Here is a 16,998-nt window from a genome sequence, read left to right as displayed (position 1 = left end):
AATGATCTATTCATTAAGTATGTTTTAAAGCTTGTCATTTTTTTTAACCCTAGGAAAAATAGTAAATTTCTGGACCAACTTTCACAGCGTGCAAAAAGTTCCTCTTCCTACAATAGCTTTGAGAAAACACCAAGTGCATGGGTAAGAGTTTAATTGTATTACAATCATTTACACATTGATTCACACGTTCTGCAATAATGTGTCTTAGATTTTCAGAGGAAAAAGTCAAAATCAAACTATGGGATTTATAACAGAGGGTAAAGTAAAATGATAAGCAGCAATCTAAAGCAACAGATAATTAGATATCAGCTCTCTTCTGTTTAAAGGTATACCTCAATTGACATTGAAAATTAAAGTGGTAATAAACCCAAAAGCAAACATTTATTATATTGCAGCTTACCAATTCTCAGATTTAATTTATTTATGTAAAACCTTTATATCAAAACGAGCAAAACTATTGCTGTAACTGTTAGCTGGGGTTTGCCTTCAATTTGTTTAGTGTATGCAAATCTGCTAGTCCACCTAACATCCCCTCCCCCCAGACTGACAATGGTGCTGTACAGAGGTGTCTAAAAGGAAAACTAATGCAGCCACCACATCTAATGATTAGTAAGCTTCAATATATTACATTTTTATTATTGGATTTAATACTGCTTTAAACATTGAGATGCAGACAATGAGAACATCCTATCTCCTGAGTAGTACAGATTCTCATCCAGACACTACTGCACTTTACTAGTTCACTCCATTCTTTTTTTGTATGTAATCTGGTGATCCTGGAATGCATCTCTTGGTTGATCTGGAATCATTGCAGCTTCCCACACAAAGCAAGTTGGATGCAAAGAAAATGCCAGCGCTAAGCTTCCCTAAGCTGCCAATCAGATTCAAATCTTAAAAGTATGTGATTGGTATTGCAGAAGGCGAAGAGAAATTTACATGTGGCTGAAAAAGATCAAGTGGTCGACTCACTACCTCTGCTGCAAGTCTGTTCCGATCATCAATTACGCCTTCAGTAAAATAATACATTCTAAGATTAGATTTAAAACTTTCCTGTTGCCAGTTTGAGTTTTTAGCTTCATTTTGAAAATACTGCCTCCTGCAGATTATTCACACTCGTAATGTTTTTAAAGGTTTCATTCATGTCCCCACTTTCCTTTCTTACCTCAAGTCTGTACCAACTTCTAAGTGAGGTCTAACTAAAGATCTATATAGGAACATCAGGATCTTCTTCTTTCTGCTGTTCATACCTGTAGTGGTGTACCTCAGAATTCGATGGCTTTTTTCACTTCTAGGCCACACTGATTTCTCATTTTACAGTCATCTTAAATAAGGACTCCCATATATTTTTCTTCTGTAGTTCTGGCCAACACTACACCCAATCCTTTTTAAAAGGGTTGAGATGATTTGTGTCTTGGCACCACATTCCCATCAAATAGTATCTACAATATTATAGAGAGTTTATATGGGACAATGTATGCTAAAAAATATATATATTTATGCATAAATATATATTTTAAAACATCACATGTATGAGAATATATATATATATATATATATATATATATATATATATATATATACAGTTGCAAGAAAAAGTATGTGAACCCCTTGGGATTACGTGGAGTTTTGCATGAATTGGGCATAAAATGTGCTCTGAACATCATCTAGGTCACAACAATAGAAGAACACAGTCTACTGAACATAATACTACACAAACATTAGATGTTGCCATGGTTTAATTGCACATAACATGTAAACATTCACAGTGCAGGGAGGAAAAAGTATGTGAACCTTTGGACTTAATAGCTGGTTGACCCTCCTTTGGCAGCAATAACCTCAACCAAACATTTCCTGTAGTTGCAGATCAGACCTGCACAACGATCTGGAGTAATTTTGGACCACTCCTCTTCACAAAACTGTTTCAGTGTAGCAATATTCTTGGGATGTGTGGTGTGAATCGCTTTCTTAAGGTCATGCCACAGCATTTCAATCGGGATGAGGTCAGGACTCTGACTGGGCCACTCCAGAAGGCGTATTCTGTGTTGTTGCAGCCATTGTTTTGTTGAATTACTTGTATGCTTTGGGTCATTGTCCTGTTGCATCACCCATCCTCTGCGGAGCTTCAGTTGGCGGACAGATGGTCGTACGTTTTCCTGCAAAATGTCTTGATAAACTCTGGAATTCATTTTCCCATCAATGACAACAATCCGTCTAGGCCCTGAGGCAGCAAAGCAGCCCCAAACCATGATGCTCCCTCCGCCATGTTTTACAGTGGGGATGAGGTTTTGATGTTGGTGTGCTGTGCCTTTTTTTCTCCACACATAGTGTTGTGTGTTCTTCCCAAACAACTGAATCTTGGTTTCATCTGTCCACAGTATATTTTGCCAGTAGTGCTGTGGAACATCCAGGTGCTGTTTTGCAAACTTCAAACGTGCTGCAATATTCTTTTTGGACAGCAATGGCTTCCTCCGTGGTGTCCTCCCATGTACTCCATTCTTGTTTAATGTTTTCCTTATTGTAGATGTGTCAACAAAAATGTTAGCATGTGCCAGAGATTTCTGTAGGTCTTTAGCTGACACTCTGGGATTCTTCTTTACCTCTTGCAGCATTCTGCGCTGTGCTCTTGCAGTCATTTTTACAGGACGACCATGCCTAGGGAGAGTAGCAACAGTGCTAAACTTTCTCCATTTGTAGACAGTCTGTCTTACCGTGGACACGTGAACATCAAGGCTTTTGGAGATACTTTTGTAACCCTTTCCAGCTTCATGCAAGTTAACAATTCTTGATCGTAGGTCTTCTGAGAGCTCTTTTCTGCGAGGCATGGTTCACATCAGACAGTGCTTCTTGAAACCAGTAAACCCAAAACAGGTGTGTGTTTTTTAAGGGCAGGACAGCTGTCAGCAACACATCCAATATCATCACACTGATTGGAGCCAGGAGTGAGCCAACTTTGACTCCAATTAGCTCTGGGAGAAGTCATTAAGCTAGGGCCTCACATACTTTTTCCTCCCTGCACTGTGAATGTTTACATGTTATGTGCAATTAAACCATGGCAACATCTAATGTTTGTGTAGTATTATTTTCAGCAGACTGTGTTCTTCTATTGCTGTGACTTAGATGACGTTCAGAGCACATTTTATGCCCAATTCATGCAAAACTCCACGTAATCCCAAGGGGTTCACATACTTTTTCTTGCAACTGTATATATATATATACACACACACACACATTATTTGATTTCTTGTTTCATTGAGATAGTTTACATAGTTACATTCTCCATCTGATTCCTCATAACACCACCTTCCTTGTATATACTATATTAATTTTTTCAACATTACGTGCTTGTAATAGTACATCATTGCAGTGGTGAAAGGGAAATGATGTCACAACATGTTTTGCAGCTTTGCTTCTTCCAAAGAACGAAGGGGAATGTATTCATGCATTCACAAAACATATCTGTCATTTATAGTAAAGAATATTTATCAAGAAGCACAATTATACAAAAAATGCCTTCAGAATTAGTCTCGTTGCTCACTCCAAGAAACCATAGAGTGGTGTATCAGCAGGCACAAGCACATTATATTTGTCTATTGTGACTTATATGAGGATCAGATCACATTTTATGGCAAATTAATGCAGAAAACCAGTTAATTCTTAGAGGCTCACATACTTTTTCTTGCCACTGTATGTATGACCATATCAAACAATCTATATTTATAGATCCATACTATACAGTATATGGATTGCTATGATGCATACAGGCGAAGTCACATCTCTACACATTTTACATGATAGCTTCCTCAGGAGACAGATGAGAAGTTAATAAATAAATGAATATTAGATTATAATAAAAACCTACAGTGTCAAAAAAATCTTCATTTAGCACAGAAATACTTATAATGAACATAATGAGTTTGATTTACTAATACTGGAGAGTGCAGCTCTGCATAGAAACCAGTCAACTTCCAGGTTTTGTTGCCAAAGCTTAATTAAACAAACTGAAGTTAGGAGATGATTGGCTACCATATACAGCTGCACTCGATTCTGAGTGCACCAGTTTTAGTAAATCTCCCCCAATGTATTCTAGAATACTCACATGCTGTTGGGTAAATCCCGGGAGAACAGTGTGGTCTAAAAGTGAAAGGAAAAAAAAAAGATATTTGTAACAGATTTTGGGGGTCTCAGTTGTCTCTAGTATACAATGCATTCATAAACTATAAAGACAACCTTCACTTTTTTCAATTTTGTTATGTTGCAGCCTGATACTAAAGTTGTTATATAGATTTTTTGCCTCATAATGACAATGTGAAAACAGAATTTTAGAAATGTTTGCAGATTTATGAAAAAGGACAAACTGAAATTTCGCATTGGCATAAGTATTCAACCCTTTGCAATAACACTTGAAATTTAGCTCAGGTGCCTCCCATTTCTCTTGGTCATTGCTTAGTTTGATTGGACATGATTTGGAAAGTCACACACCTCTCTATAAAAGGCATCATGGTTGACAATGCATACTGCATCAGAAAAAAATCAACGAGATCAAAGGAACTGCCTGCAGAACTTAGAGACATGATTATTGCAAGGCACAGATCTGCTGAAGGTTACAAAAAAAATTCTGCTGCATGAAGGTCCCCAAGAGCACAGTGACCTTAATTTTCACAACCAGGACCTCTTCCAAGAGCTGGTCACCCAGACAAACTGAGCAATCGAGGGAGGAGGGCCTTAGTAAGGAAGGTGACAAAGAACCTAATAGTCACTCTGACTGAGCTCCAAAGAGTTTGCTTAGAGTTTGAAAAAGTTTGCAAAAGCTTTTTTGCAAACTCCAAGAGGGCTTTCATGTGTTTTGCGCTGAGGAGAGGCTTCTGTCTAGCCACTCTGCCATAAAGTCCAAATGTTGGAAAGCTGCAGTAATGGTTGTCCTTTTGGGACTTTGTCCCATCTCCATGAAAGGATCTCTGGAGCTAAGTCAGAGTGGTCATTGGGTTCTTGGTCAGAAAAGTTCTAGATTTAGATTTATAAGTTGCATGTTTCAATGTAGCTGTATCTGTTACGTACATAGAGCTGTGTACCAGCTCTTTCCTTGTATCTCCTATATTCTGACTTGTTTCTCCTTTACTATCCATCTGTAGTGAACCATAATGTTTTTTTCTCCTGTTTATTCTTACTAATGTGTCTCCAGAATGGTAGACTTTATTAGTGCCCACTGATTCTTGCTTCTTTACTCCAAGTTTTTTTAGCCATTTTTTTTTACATTCACCCTTTCAGCTAAATTTGTCTTTTTGAAATATAAAACTTTTTTGTCTTTGTTTATGATCTTTCAGTTTTCATGCCAATATCAAACTAAAGACATTGAGTCACGAGAATCCACCTTTTCTCCCACATCAGACAGTCAATCCTCATTTGTCAAGTCATGATCTCCTCTGGTTGGGCTTTTTACTAACAGTAAAAGCTTCAGGAAGTACATTCCTACTTTCCTCCCACTGCTCCCACATGTTTGTTCTGAGGACTCTTTTCAGTCATAGAAAAAAACTAATTTTATTAAGTGGGGAAGGTTGGACCTTTTGACCTTTTTTACTGCATTATGTGCCTTCCTGGCCTAGTTATGTCCTGTTTCTAGTAAAGGTGTACGTTTTGAAGCTTCATTAGAATTTTGATTACTATGGATCACTAAATGCAAAAAATCATAAAACTTGTAAAAATTGGATTATTTCTTCACTTTGCTTAAAAAACAATTGGTTATTTTTTTTACTGGGTACAGGATATGCAGTTGTGTCCTATAAATTATGGACATTTCATATTTATAACAAAAAGGAAAAAATTGTCCTGTTCTTATTATGTACAAATTTTCTAAATATCTCCTAATTTATTATGTAATTGTTTCTTACTTCTGGAAAAGTTAGGGCCACTAGTTATGTGCAGTAACTAACACCTACATACTTATACACTTTGGCCCCTGCCATAATTTAATTGGAGGGTGCAGTGTACGAGATGCTTGTAATTTCACTTGCATCTCTATGCAGACTCCTGGGGAAAGCAAAATTACACAAATAGGAAATTACATTTCTGAGAAGAGGAAAAAAAAGTAAACTGTATATAGAGTGTTTCCAGTAGCCATGATAATAAGAAAAATCTGATTGTTGGCAGTTTTAGAAAATCCTATCAGCAGATTAAATTGGAAGGGTAATTTTAATAAAATTTAATTACAAAATATCTTGTGTAGCTGTTTTTATCAAAAGTTCCCTTTTGCTTATAATACATTTTTGTAAAGTAAAGATTTCCCAAGCTAAGGAATCCGTGTTGGTTTCATGCAAGCTAATCAAGGTAAACTGTCTGTAAAGCCAAAACATTTTTTTAAAGAATTGGGATGGAGTAAGCATAGGTTTGAATCCCCATTCTGTTTATATTGCTATCTATGTCCCCATTGGGGATATTCACCCTCTTTAATTGTCATGGTAACCACTGTCGCATTTTCTCCAATTGGACACAGACAAAAAAATAAAATATGACAGGGCTTTAACCATTCTCTATTCAAACCAAAATTAAAAAATAAGATTTGATTTTAGATACACTTGAGGATTGGTTTACTAAAGGCAAATAGGACTTTCAAGGGAAGTTTAATTGTGCAATGGATTTTTCTCAGAGCTAAGTGAATGTGGTGCGTTTTCACTTTGCGAAGAATGCTTGAAATAAAAAAAACAGCATTTTTGCTTGCACATGAATGGATGATGGAAAGCACCAACACTTCATGTCATTCACTAGTGATTCTGGGGTGAATTCCCTTTCAAGGCACATCTTTCCCTGCAAAGTGAACAGTCTATTTGTCTTTAGTTAATCAACCCCTTGCTGTATTAAGAGGATACATCACTGTTGACATGGGAACATTGGGGACAATTCAAGAAGCGCTATCTTGCCACATCCAACCATGCTGTAAGATACCACACAGCGTTTTCAAAAAAATGTTGGCATTGTCTAAAAAATACTAGTTAGTCATGCGGTATTTTAGTAGTGAAAACATGCAGTAATGTAACAAGTCATCCGCTGTCAGCAGGTTCCCCGCTGACAGCGGAAAGTAAAAAAAAGAATTACTGGGAATTGAAAATTAAGAAAAAATGGCATGGGGTCCCTTCCAAAATCCATACCAAACCCTTATCCGAGCATGCAGCTTGGTAGGTCAGGAAAGGATGGGGGCAAATGAGTGCCCCCTCCCCTGAACCATACCAGGCCACATGCCCTCAGCATAGATGGGTGCTTTGGGGCAGGGGGGGGCCTGTTCCCCACAACCCTGGCGGTGGTTGTGGGGGTCTGGGAGCAGGGGGCTTATTGAAATCTGGAAGCTCCCTTTAAGAAGGAGGCCCCCGATATTCCCCCCCCCATGTGAATGAGTATGAGGTACATGATACCCCTATTTGTTCACCACAAAAAAGTGTAGTGTAAATAAACACTTGAGGGGTCACTGTATATATATCAAGTAAATAAAAAAAATGTAAATTCCCATGTCTACACAGTTTTACTTTCATGTTTTGAACTTTCAGAATGGGAAATGTATTTTTCTTTCTCAGTGACAAATGTTAGCATATATGTCGTAAAGTAGTTTACAGGAAATGAGATACAAAATCAGATAATTATGAAAATAAAATTTAAATTCAGATCTCTGAAATTATTTTTTTATGAACCAAGATATCTAGTCAAACCAAAGTATAGGATCTTGGTAATGTGAATTTATCATCTGTAGCAAATTAATGTGAATAATATGAATAATAATTACCTAAACAATAATTAATTATTTCTGTTTTGTTTGCATCAAGAAAAAGATTTTTAACTGACAATTAAGCAGACCTAGTTGTAGCAGCTACAACTGGGACTGACAGCCACTTAATATGCTATGCTATTGTAAAATCTCAATGAGTTCTTTATTTTATAAGGAGCTCAGTTGGTAAAGAACAAAACTGGAATAAGTATACCGTAATGACATAACTTTTATTTTAGCTTCTCATTGAATACTGTATACATACAAAATATATATTGAATGCTTCTATTGTATGTTGAATACGTTCTCTTACATTCCATATGTGACTGCACAGGAGCAGGATGAAGAAACGATGTTTCAGCTAGCAGTTGAAGAATCCATGAAAACAGTGTGTATGACCTTACTAATTACATAATGTACCGTAGTTTTGGCGTTGACATGTTTGACAAGAACTCCCCATAGCTAAACAAAAAACCAAGTAGTCTTTTTATAAAAATATATGTGATAGATTTCCAATTGTTAGAAGGAATATACTGTACAAGTGGAGAAAATGTGTGCAGTAGACAACTCATATAGAAAAGATGGTGAAAAAGAAAGGTGATATAAAATGGTATCATGGAGTAAATTTCTTTAGCTACTTATTGTAGTATAATAAACATCCATTCAAGGCAATATTGAGCATGAAAAAATAGTTTTTGTTTACTTTGTTGTATTTTATCTTTACCTTTTCTGGTCAGGACTAGATAAAAATGCATGTAAATTGAGGTAAATTGAGGGATATTCACACCAGATGTGGTTGGAGTGCATTGGATGGCTATTCCAGCGCAATCCCAGCACATGGAGATTGACCTGTCTCCTATGTGCCCAGTTCACTGCATTGTGGTGATGTGTGGGAATGGTCCGCAAAAAGCACTGCATGCAGTACAGCAGGGTGGGAGGCAATTCACTGCAATTGAACTGTATGAAATGTCTTTGTGACATCTCAATAAAGTTTGTTTAGGAAAAAAAAAGGAATCACACTGCACATGAGCCCCTGGAGGGGCAATGGAGGGGGGAGGGTTGTGTAGAAGTTGTAGAGAATGGCAAGACTAGAAAACCAAGCAGCAATCACTACTTTTTAAATTGATTGTCTTAAACTGGTAATTCGAGATGGTATCAAAACGTTTTGAGACTAGTGTTGTAACATGCCAACAGATGGCAGCACAAGGCTTCACAAACAGTCACAGGGAGCACCGACCTTCATAAGTCAGTGTGCCAAAAAACATCTTCCTGTGTACATTGAGAGCTGTGTAACTAGTACTATTTTGACCACGTTCATTACCACGTCTGCTATATCATCATGGACAGCAAGTTAGAACAAAGAGCAAATGTGAAATTCTGCGTGAAACTGGGCAAATCTGCCACAGAGACATTTGACATTTTGGCAGGTTTACAGCTACGCTACAATAAGTCGTTTAAGGTGTTTTGAATGGCATGAACGCTTCAAGAGCAGAAGAACATCACTGGAAGATGATGAGAGATCAGGAAGACCTTCAACAAGCTCAACCCCCGATGTACACAGGACAATGCCTTTTGGCACACTGACTTATGAAGGTCAGTGCTCCTTGTGACTGTGCATGAAGCCTTGTGCTGCCATCTGTTGGCATGTTGCAAAACTAGTCTTATAAATATTTTAAAGGAAACACTAAAGCTGGCCATAAATTATACAATCTGATTATACAATTGCTGCGCAATCTTCTTTTGAAATCAGGCCCTTTAAAGGAGAGACTGTACAATGATAGATGGTATTGTATAATGTATGGTCAGCCTAATATAAATCATTTGAGAACATACAGTATTTTGAGGTATTCTAACAATTTGTTACGATTTTTACATTTGATGGTTTATAGTTTCATGATTGTATTTAACATGTTTAGTGGCCATATGTATATGAGGCAGTTTAGTCAGATCCTTTGTTGAGCAAATTATAAATCACTATGTATAATATGCCACATTTAGCATAGCAGCCAATAGTAGCACTGCATATGCGCTAGATCAAATGCTGCTTACCAAAGCACAGGTTGGTATTAGTTTTCTTGGTATCATAATGTAACTGCATTTACATGTGGATAGAACATCCAAGCCCACTGTCTCTTTAAAGGAAAAGTATAGTAATTTCATATTTTTTTATTATGTTCAGGACCAAAAGAAAATTGGATTTTTTACATTTTCTTTTTCTTGGGTAAAATAAAATAATACATATAAATATTTCATATTTACTGATTGAAGATGGAAGCTGGCAAATTTAGGACATCTTTCTCATGAACCACAACTGTTGTGAAATAGAGTAGGGGAAATCAGATTACACGGACTTCTAAATCACTAATGCACCTGCTCTACTTTGTAAACCAGTCAGGACTCAACTGTTCTTGTCAGTCAGTCACAGGGTGTCTGCAAGCAAGCAGACAGGTAAAGCTGGACTGCTTATTAAGAAACTTAGCAATTTTTCTAGGAACACTTTTAAAAATCATATTAAACTTCAATATACAAACTTGTAAATTTAGAAAAGTAAAGTTCATAAAAAAGGGCTTCCCTTTAACAACTGTGGTTGCAAACATTATTGTTTTGGTCAGTGTCCTGCATAGTCATAAATTTGCACTAAAGTCAATAAATAAGAAAAATATAAGATTTGAATACTGAATAATTGGTATGTGACACAGTCAAGTGCTTAATTTTTTTTGTTGCTTCTTTTATGTTTTCATAATACCCAGAAAGGGGAAGAAGATCAGAAGTGGCAAAAGCTGAAAAAAAAACAATCTTGGCAGGTATGGCCAGAAAGTAATATAAATATATATTCAAATATCAAAGGAGCTGCTCTATTAAATGAGTAAATTTAGCAAAGGGAATCTTGTGCACAGAGTACATGCACATGTTGCAGACTTTCTTCTGAGCTTGACTTCCTTCACTGACAGTTCTGTGATCTGTTTTGTTGTCGCTGCCACCAAATTTCTGGGGATGGTGTCCTCTTCTTCTGGCCATTGTGTGATCACTGATAATGTAGTTATATGTGCACTGGAGTTACATCATCCCAGAACCAGGCTCCATTCCTGACATAGACCCAAAGTTTTCACTGCACTATGCTTGGATTGAAGGTAGTATACAAAAAAAAATTCTAAGAGAAATTAAAAACATGCAAGGTCTCTTTTGCCAAAAAATCTGTTCCTCCTAGCTGTTTGTAGTTTGTATATTAGTTAAACTTTAAAACAAGCAATCACTGGCCTCTGTAGCTGCATGCACTGTGGATCTATTCATTGTCAAAGTTTTTAATGGAAGCAGTAAAGTCGTTCCAGTCATGTCTCTGCGGTCTACTTCCCCTTCTTCCTATGTACTTTCCCTGCAATTACTTTTGAGATTAAAAGGCTTGCAGGCTGCCAAGTGGAAATAGCTGATATAACTGAAACTGAAAGTACTGGCTGCTGTAAAATTTGAGTATGAATTACTTCACTGTTTTTCCAGCTACAGAGGTCACTCAGATCTTATTCGAAGTGAGAGTAAACTCCCTCTGGACACTTGTAACTACAAGAAAGCTTATAATAAAGATTACCTGTAGGTACAAGGATATCTCCTAAATGTGCACCGTTTAGGAGATATTCAGTGTCCCTGCAGCCAATGATGTCACCGGCACATGCACTCTGAAGGAACAGCATACCATAGCTCTGTGCCACGGCCAAGACTCCAACGTGCATGAGCGTGAATTTGGAAGCTCTGTCAGTGGTGACAGCTCACCACTGGAGGGCTTCGTTCTAAGGTAAGTCATTAATAATGTGCTAGTGTGTGATGCATACTAGTACATTATGACATTACCTTGCAGGAGACATTTTTTTTTTTATTTTTTACTTTTTTACTACTATTGTTGAAATAACCAGTGCAATTTCTTCAAGGAAAGCAGATCTACACTTTCATAGTAGAGGATAATATTAGCCTATAATGCGGAAGGAGACATGAAAATCTATAAAACTATACTTGCATTCATATAGTTTAATGTGCCTTTGTATATGATGTACATCATGTTTTATGGTTTAATGAAGGGTGTGTTTTTATATGCTATTTATTGATGATATCTAGGACACAGATTGAAAGAATACCGAAGGGTCTAGTATGGATTTTAGGGGGACCTGGTGCTGTTTTTTTTTTAAATGGAGGTCTAAGTATAGATGTTGAGTGGAATCCCTGGCTATTTTGTAAATTTCCTTTAGCACACTGTACAGCTTTGACATGTCACGTGCAGGTTTAAGCCCCTCCCCCCAAGCATGTTATTTAAGGGAATTATATCTTTTTAAAGGGTAATTCTACTTGTGGAAAAAATATACCAAATAAAAAATATAGCATATACAATTGCTACACAAGCCATATTGTAATATAATGTTATTAAAAGTTACCTTTCCTTTTCAATCTGCAGCCGCTGTAATTTTCTGCACAATCCAAGTGAATATGGCAATCTGGAGACCTTCTGTACACAGGAGGTGTACAAAACTTTCCCAGAAATGTAATTTCTTGATTGTGTAATTGGCTCACTGATTTTCCCAGAAGTCTGTGATAAGACACAAGTCAAATTTTTGGCATCCTCTGCCAAAACCATTTTTGGTGAGATATTTCCTAAGGGTCAATCATTGCTAAAGGGATGCTGACACTACAACTTTCCTCATTAGAACTCTGTAAATGCATCAGCTGATTAATAATGAGAAAATCCCATTTAGATTAACTCAGAACACTGACATAATGAAACAAACAGCTATTTCTTCAGAACTGAAATAGATATAAATCTGCAACAGAGTTTGTTAAATTAAAGGGGATTGTTTTTTCTCAACAAAAGTGTAGTTACGCTTTAATGTTGCCAATTAAGCTCTTTTAAAAGAGCTCATTTAAATTAAAAACCTAATAAAAGTCTTTGTGAAATAAAATGTTAACATACAGCTTTGTATGCCTATGAAAATTGTAAGAAAAAAATTTTTACAGCAGAACTGTAGCTAATCATATCTTGCCAAATTCCAGAACCTGCAATGTTTATGCTTAAGATGACAGCGACTTACCTGCTAGTATACAAAGGAAAAGGATAACAGTCCTGGAGCCTGCTTCATCCAAAAAATGTCAGCAATGAAAGCGTCCTTGTTTCTTTCCTGAGACATGACTGCTGGTGATGTCTGCACTACCCGTATTTTTCCGCTCCATAAGACGTACTTTTTTCCCCCCAAAAAAGGGGGGAAAATGTCAGTGCATCTTATGGAACGAATATGGAGCGGCTGGTCCTGTATTTCCGCTGACGCCACCATGTCAGAATACTGGGCCGGCTGCTCAGCTCTTCTCTGCAGCAGGACCTTACCTGTTCCTCGGTCCAGCGCTGTACAGTCTTCCCGCGCCGTCACCTGTAGTGTGGGCACTCGGCTGTGACAGCCGAGTGCCCACTGCGCATGCGCGACAAAGGTGGCGCTTTGTGAATGACGCAGCGTCTTCTGGGACACATGACAGGTCGCAGAAGACACCAAGCCATTCACAGTTCGCAGCGCTTCTCGTGCATGCGCAGTGGGCACCCGGCTGTCAGCCGGGTGCCCACACTAAAGGGAGGACAACTCCGCGGAAGTGGGAGCAGGTACCTGTCAAATTCAGGTGCCCGCTCCCCCTCCCACCCCAATGGTCCGCAGTCTCTTGGTCATCCCCTGTACGGTCCGCAGTCTCTTGGTCATCCCCTGTACTGTCTGCAGTCTCCGGTCATCTCCTGTACTGTCTGCAGTCTATGGTCATCTCCTGTACTGTCTGCAGTCTCTGGTCATCTCCTGTACTGTGTCCGCAGTCTCTGGTCATCCCCTGTACTATGTCCGCAGTCTCTGGTCATCTCCTGTACTGTGTCCGCAGACTCTGGTCATCCCCTGTACTGTCTGCAGTCTCTGGTCATCTCCGGTACTGTCTGCAGTCTCTGGTCATCTCCTGTACTGTCTGCAGTCTCTGGTCATCCCCTGTACTGTCTGCAGTCTCTGGTCATCCCCTGTACTGTCTGCAGTCTCTGGTCATCCCCTGGACTATGTCCGCAGTCTCTGGTCATCCCCTGTACTGTCCGCAGTCTCTGGTTATCCCCTGTACTGTCCACAGTCTCTGGTCATCTCCTGTACTATGTCTGCAGTATCTGGTCATCCCCTGTACTGTGTCCTCAGTCTCTGGTCATCTCCTGTACTATATCCGCAGTCTCTGGTCATCCCCTGTACTATGTCCGCAGTCTCTGGTCATCCCCTGTACTATGACTGCAGTCTCTGGTCATCCCCTGTACTGTGTCCGCAGTCTCTGGTCATCTCCTGTACTGTGTCCTCAGTCTCTGGTCATCTCCTGTACTGTGTCTGCAGTCCATTGGTTCAGAATAATTTTTTTCTGGTTTTTCACCTCTAAAACCTAGGTGCGTCTTATGGTCAGGTGCGTCTTATGGAGCGAAAAAAAAGGTATAGTGTCAAAAGTATTGTGATGCCTACTTTTACACACACATGAATTTTAATGGCATCCCAGCCTTAGTCCGTAGAGTTCAATATTGAGTTGGCCTACCCTTTGCAGCTATACCAGCTTCAACTCTTCTGGGAAGGCCGTCCACAAAGTTTAGGAGTGTTTATGGGAATGTTTGACCATTCTTTCAGAAGTGCATTTGTGAGGTCAGGCATTGATGTTGGACGAGAATGCTTGGCTCGCAGTCTCCACTCTAATTGATCTCAAAGGTGTTCTATCAGGTTGAGGTTAGGACTCTGTGCAGGACAGTCAAGTTCCTTTACCCCAAACTCACACATCTATGTCTTTATGGACCTTGCTTTGTGCACTGGTGTGCAGTCATGTTGGAACAGGAAGGGGCCATCCCCAAACTGTTCCCACAAAGTTGGGACCATGAAATTGTCCAAAATGTCTTGGTATGCTGCCGCCTTAAGAGTTCCCTTCACTGGAACTAAGGGGCCAAGCCCAACCCCTGAAAAGCAACCCCACACCATAATCCCCATTCCACCAAACTTTACACTTGGCACAATGCAGTCAGGCAAGTACTGTTCTCCTGGCAACCGCCAAACCCAGACACGTCCATCGGATTGCCAAACAAAGAAGCGTGATTCGTCACTCCAGATAACACGTCTCCACTGCTCTAGAGTCCAGTGGCGACATGCTTTACACCACTGCATTCAATGATTTGCATTGCACTCGGTGATGTAAGGCTTGGATGCAGCTGCTCGGCCATGGAAACCCATTCTATGAAGCTCACTATGCACTGTTGTGCTAATCTGAAGGTCACACAAAGTCTTAAGCTATTGAGTGTGCAGACAGTTGGCGACTTCTGTGAAACGTGCGCTTCAGCATGTGCTGACCCCGCTCTGTCATTTTACGTGGCATATCACTTCATGGCTGAGTTTCTGTTGTTTCCAATTGCTTCCACTTTGTTATAATACAACTAACAGTCGACTGTGGAGTATTTAGTAGCAAGGAAATTTCACGGATGGACTTATTGCAATGGTGGCAACCTATCACGATACCACATTTGAATTCACTGAGCTCCTGAGAGCAACCCATTCTTTCACAAATATTTGTAGAAGCAGTCTGCATGCTTAGGGGCTTGCTTTTATACACCTGTGGTCATGGAGGTGATTGGAACACCTAAACCCAATGATTTGGAGGAGTGTCCCAATACTTTTAGCAATATAGTGTATGTGAAAATTGGTCTTCCATATTACAGCAAAAAAATGTAAAAAGCTGGGGAGGCTCCAGTGACCAAAAAAACCCCAACAAACTAGACAAGGATCTTTATGATTTTAAAGAGGAGGAGGTCTTCTCCTGGTCTGTGCTCAGACACGCAAGGCACATGTTACCATCCACCAGCATGCCTGTGTCCCTCATGAGTATTTTGATATAGGTCACAGAAGGAAATACAAAAATCAAGAAGCTTTCCCTGCCCCAAATAGGAGATGCCCTGTCAGACACAAAAATAGTTCCAATAAAGATCTGTGGATTGTCCAATGCCTCCTCACTGAGAACTTCAGTTCCCTCCAATAGTGTGCAAAGGGCCATTTCTCCTTCTCTTATTTTCAAGAATTCCCTTATATTCCTTCTGGTTCTAGGCATTCTTTCTTACAGGAGGGAAGAAAAAGAATTAAACACAGCATAGTACCACCTCAGACACCATAAAAAATATCCTCCTATACATTTTGCCCTTGAGAAATCTCCCTATTGAAAAAAGGGTCTTAATTTTGCATAATCTCATTACTCTTAATCCATTATATACAGTAGGGATTTGAATAAGTATATACATAAATTGACACTAAAACCAGTTACCACTAAAGTACATTACACCAATCTGTTGGATAACAACTCAACACTGAGGATCTAGTGGCCTTGACATATTAGAGTAGCTGTGACCTGGTGGAACAGTCTCTGAGGGTGTATTTCCCTTGGACATTCTACAATTGATAATGCCAAATTGGTCGTCAAACAAGCCATTAAGAGAGGTGGTATTTTTGCTCTCAATAGGTCAGATTATGTTGCTGAAGCAAACAGATTACTGTCTATAGAAATACCTATCTTACATTGTCTTGTGGACTTTTAGATGAATACAAGCTGCAACTCAAACGCCTGTTGGACACAGCAAGGACCAATCAGGTTGACATAAAAGAATGGGTGTTTCTCTACAGAAACCTTTACAAACCCCTTATTTCTACATTTTGTTTAAAGTCCACAAGGACCCCATCAATCCTCCTGGTACGCCTACCATGGCCTCTATGGAGAGTCTAACAAATGGGTTGTCCCAGTATGTGGAATTTTTCATACAGCCTTTAGGATTCTTCACAACTACCAGATATTTTGGAGAACTACATGCGCGCACACTCCTACTTTTGGTTGTCCTTAAATATACAATTCCTATACACCTCCATGCCTCTGGAAATGGCTCAGGGCCTTGTGGCCCTGAGCCATTTTCTAGTTAAAGAGTCCAACTTACACCATACCCAGTCAAAGTTTGCTTTAGAGAGCCCTGAATTCTCTCTTGAGCACAACTATTTCACATTCCAAGGTGACTGTTACCTCCAAATACAGGGCACTTTCTTTGTGCCCAGCTACACCAGCTTTACGATGGGATGGTGGGATGAGTCTTGTATTTGGAAGAATAACCCTTTTACTTTCCATCCTATTTAGGAAGCTATATTGATGATATAATTATCATACAGGACAGACCCCCTGTCTAATCATTTAATCCTTTGTTCAACACT

At 39.1% G+C, this 16,998-nt stretch overlaps 1 protein-coding gene across 3 annotated transcripts in view; it reads left to right on the top strand.

The window, feature by feature from the left end:
* The window catches only part of EPSTI1 (epithelial stromal interaction 1), a 105,406-nt gene that overhangs the window by 65,905 nt on the left and 22,503 nt on the right, over window positions 1-16,998 (top strand). For 2 of the 3 annotated variants that reach the window (XM_089668827.1, XM_089668829.1), the window contains exons 7-9: window positions 54-141; window positions 8,082-8,135; window positions 10,498-10,551. In XM_089668827.1, the coding sequence (XP_089524953.1) occupies window positions 54-141; window positions 8,082-8,135; window positions 10,498-10,551 (196 nt within the window). The remainder of the gene's footprint in view (window positions 1-53; window positions 142-8,081; window positions 8,136-10,497; window positions 10,552-16,998) is intronic. The other variant, XM_089668828.1, reaches the window with a different exon arrangement.

Source organism: Staurois parvus, unplaced genomic scaffold, assembly GCF_062004578.1.
Source record: "Staurois parvus isolate SC_StPar_1 unplaced genomic scaffold, SC_StPar_1.0 ptg000064l, whole genome shotgun sequence".
NCBI classification, from domain to species: domain Eukaryota; kingdom Metazoa; phylum Chordata; class Amphibia; order Anura; family Ranidae; genus Staurois; species Staurois parvus.
Note: the sequence above shows the minus strand (reverse complement) of the source record. Positions and strands in the feature narration are given on the sequence as shown.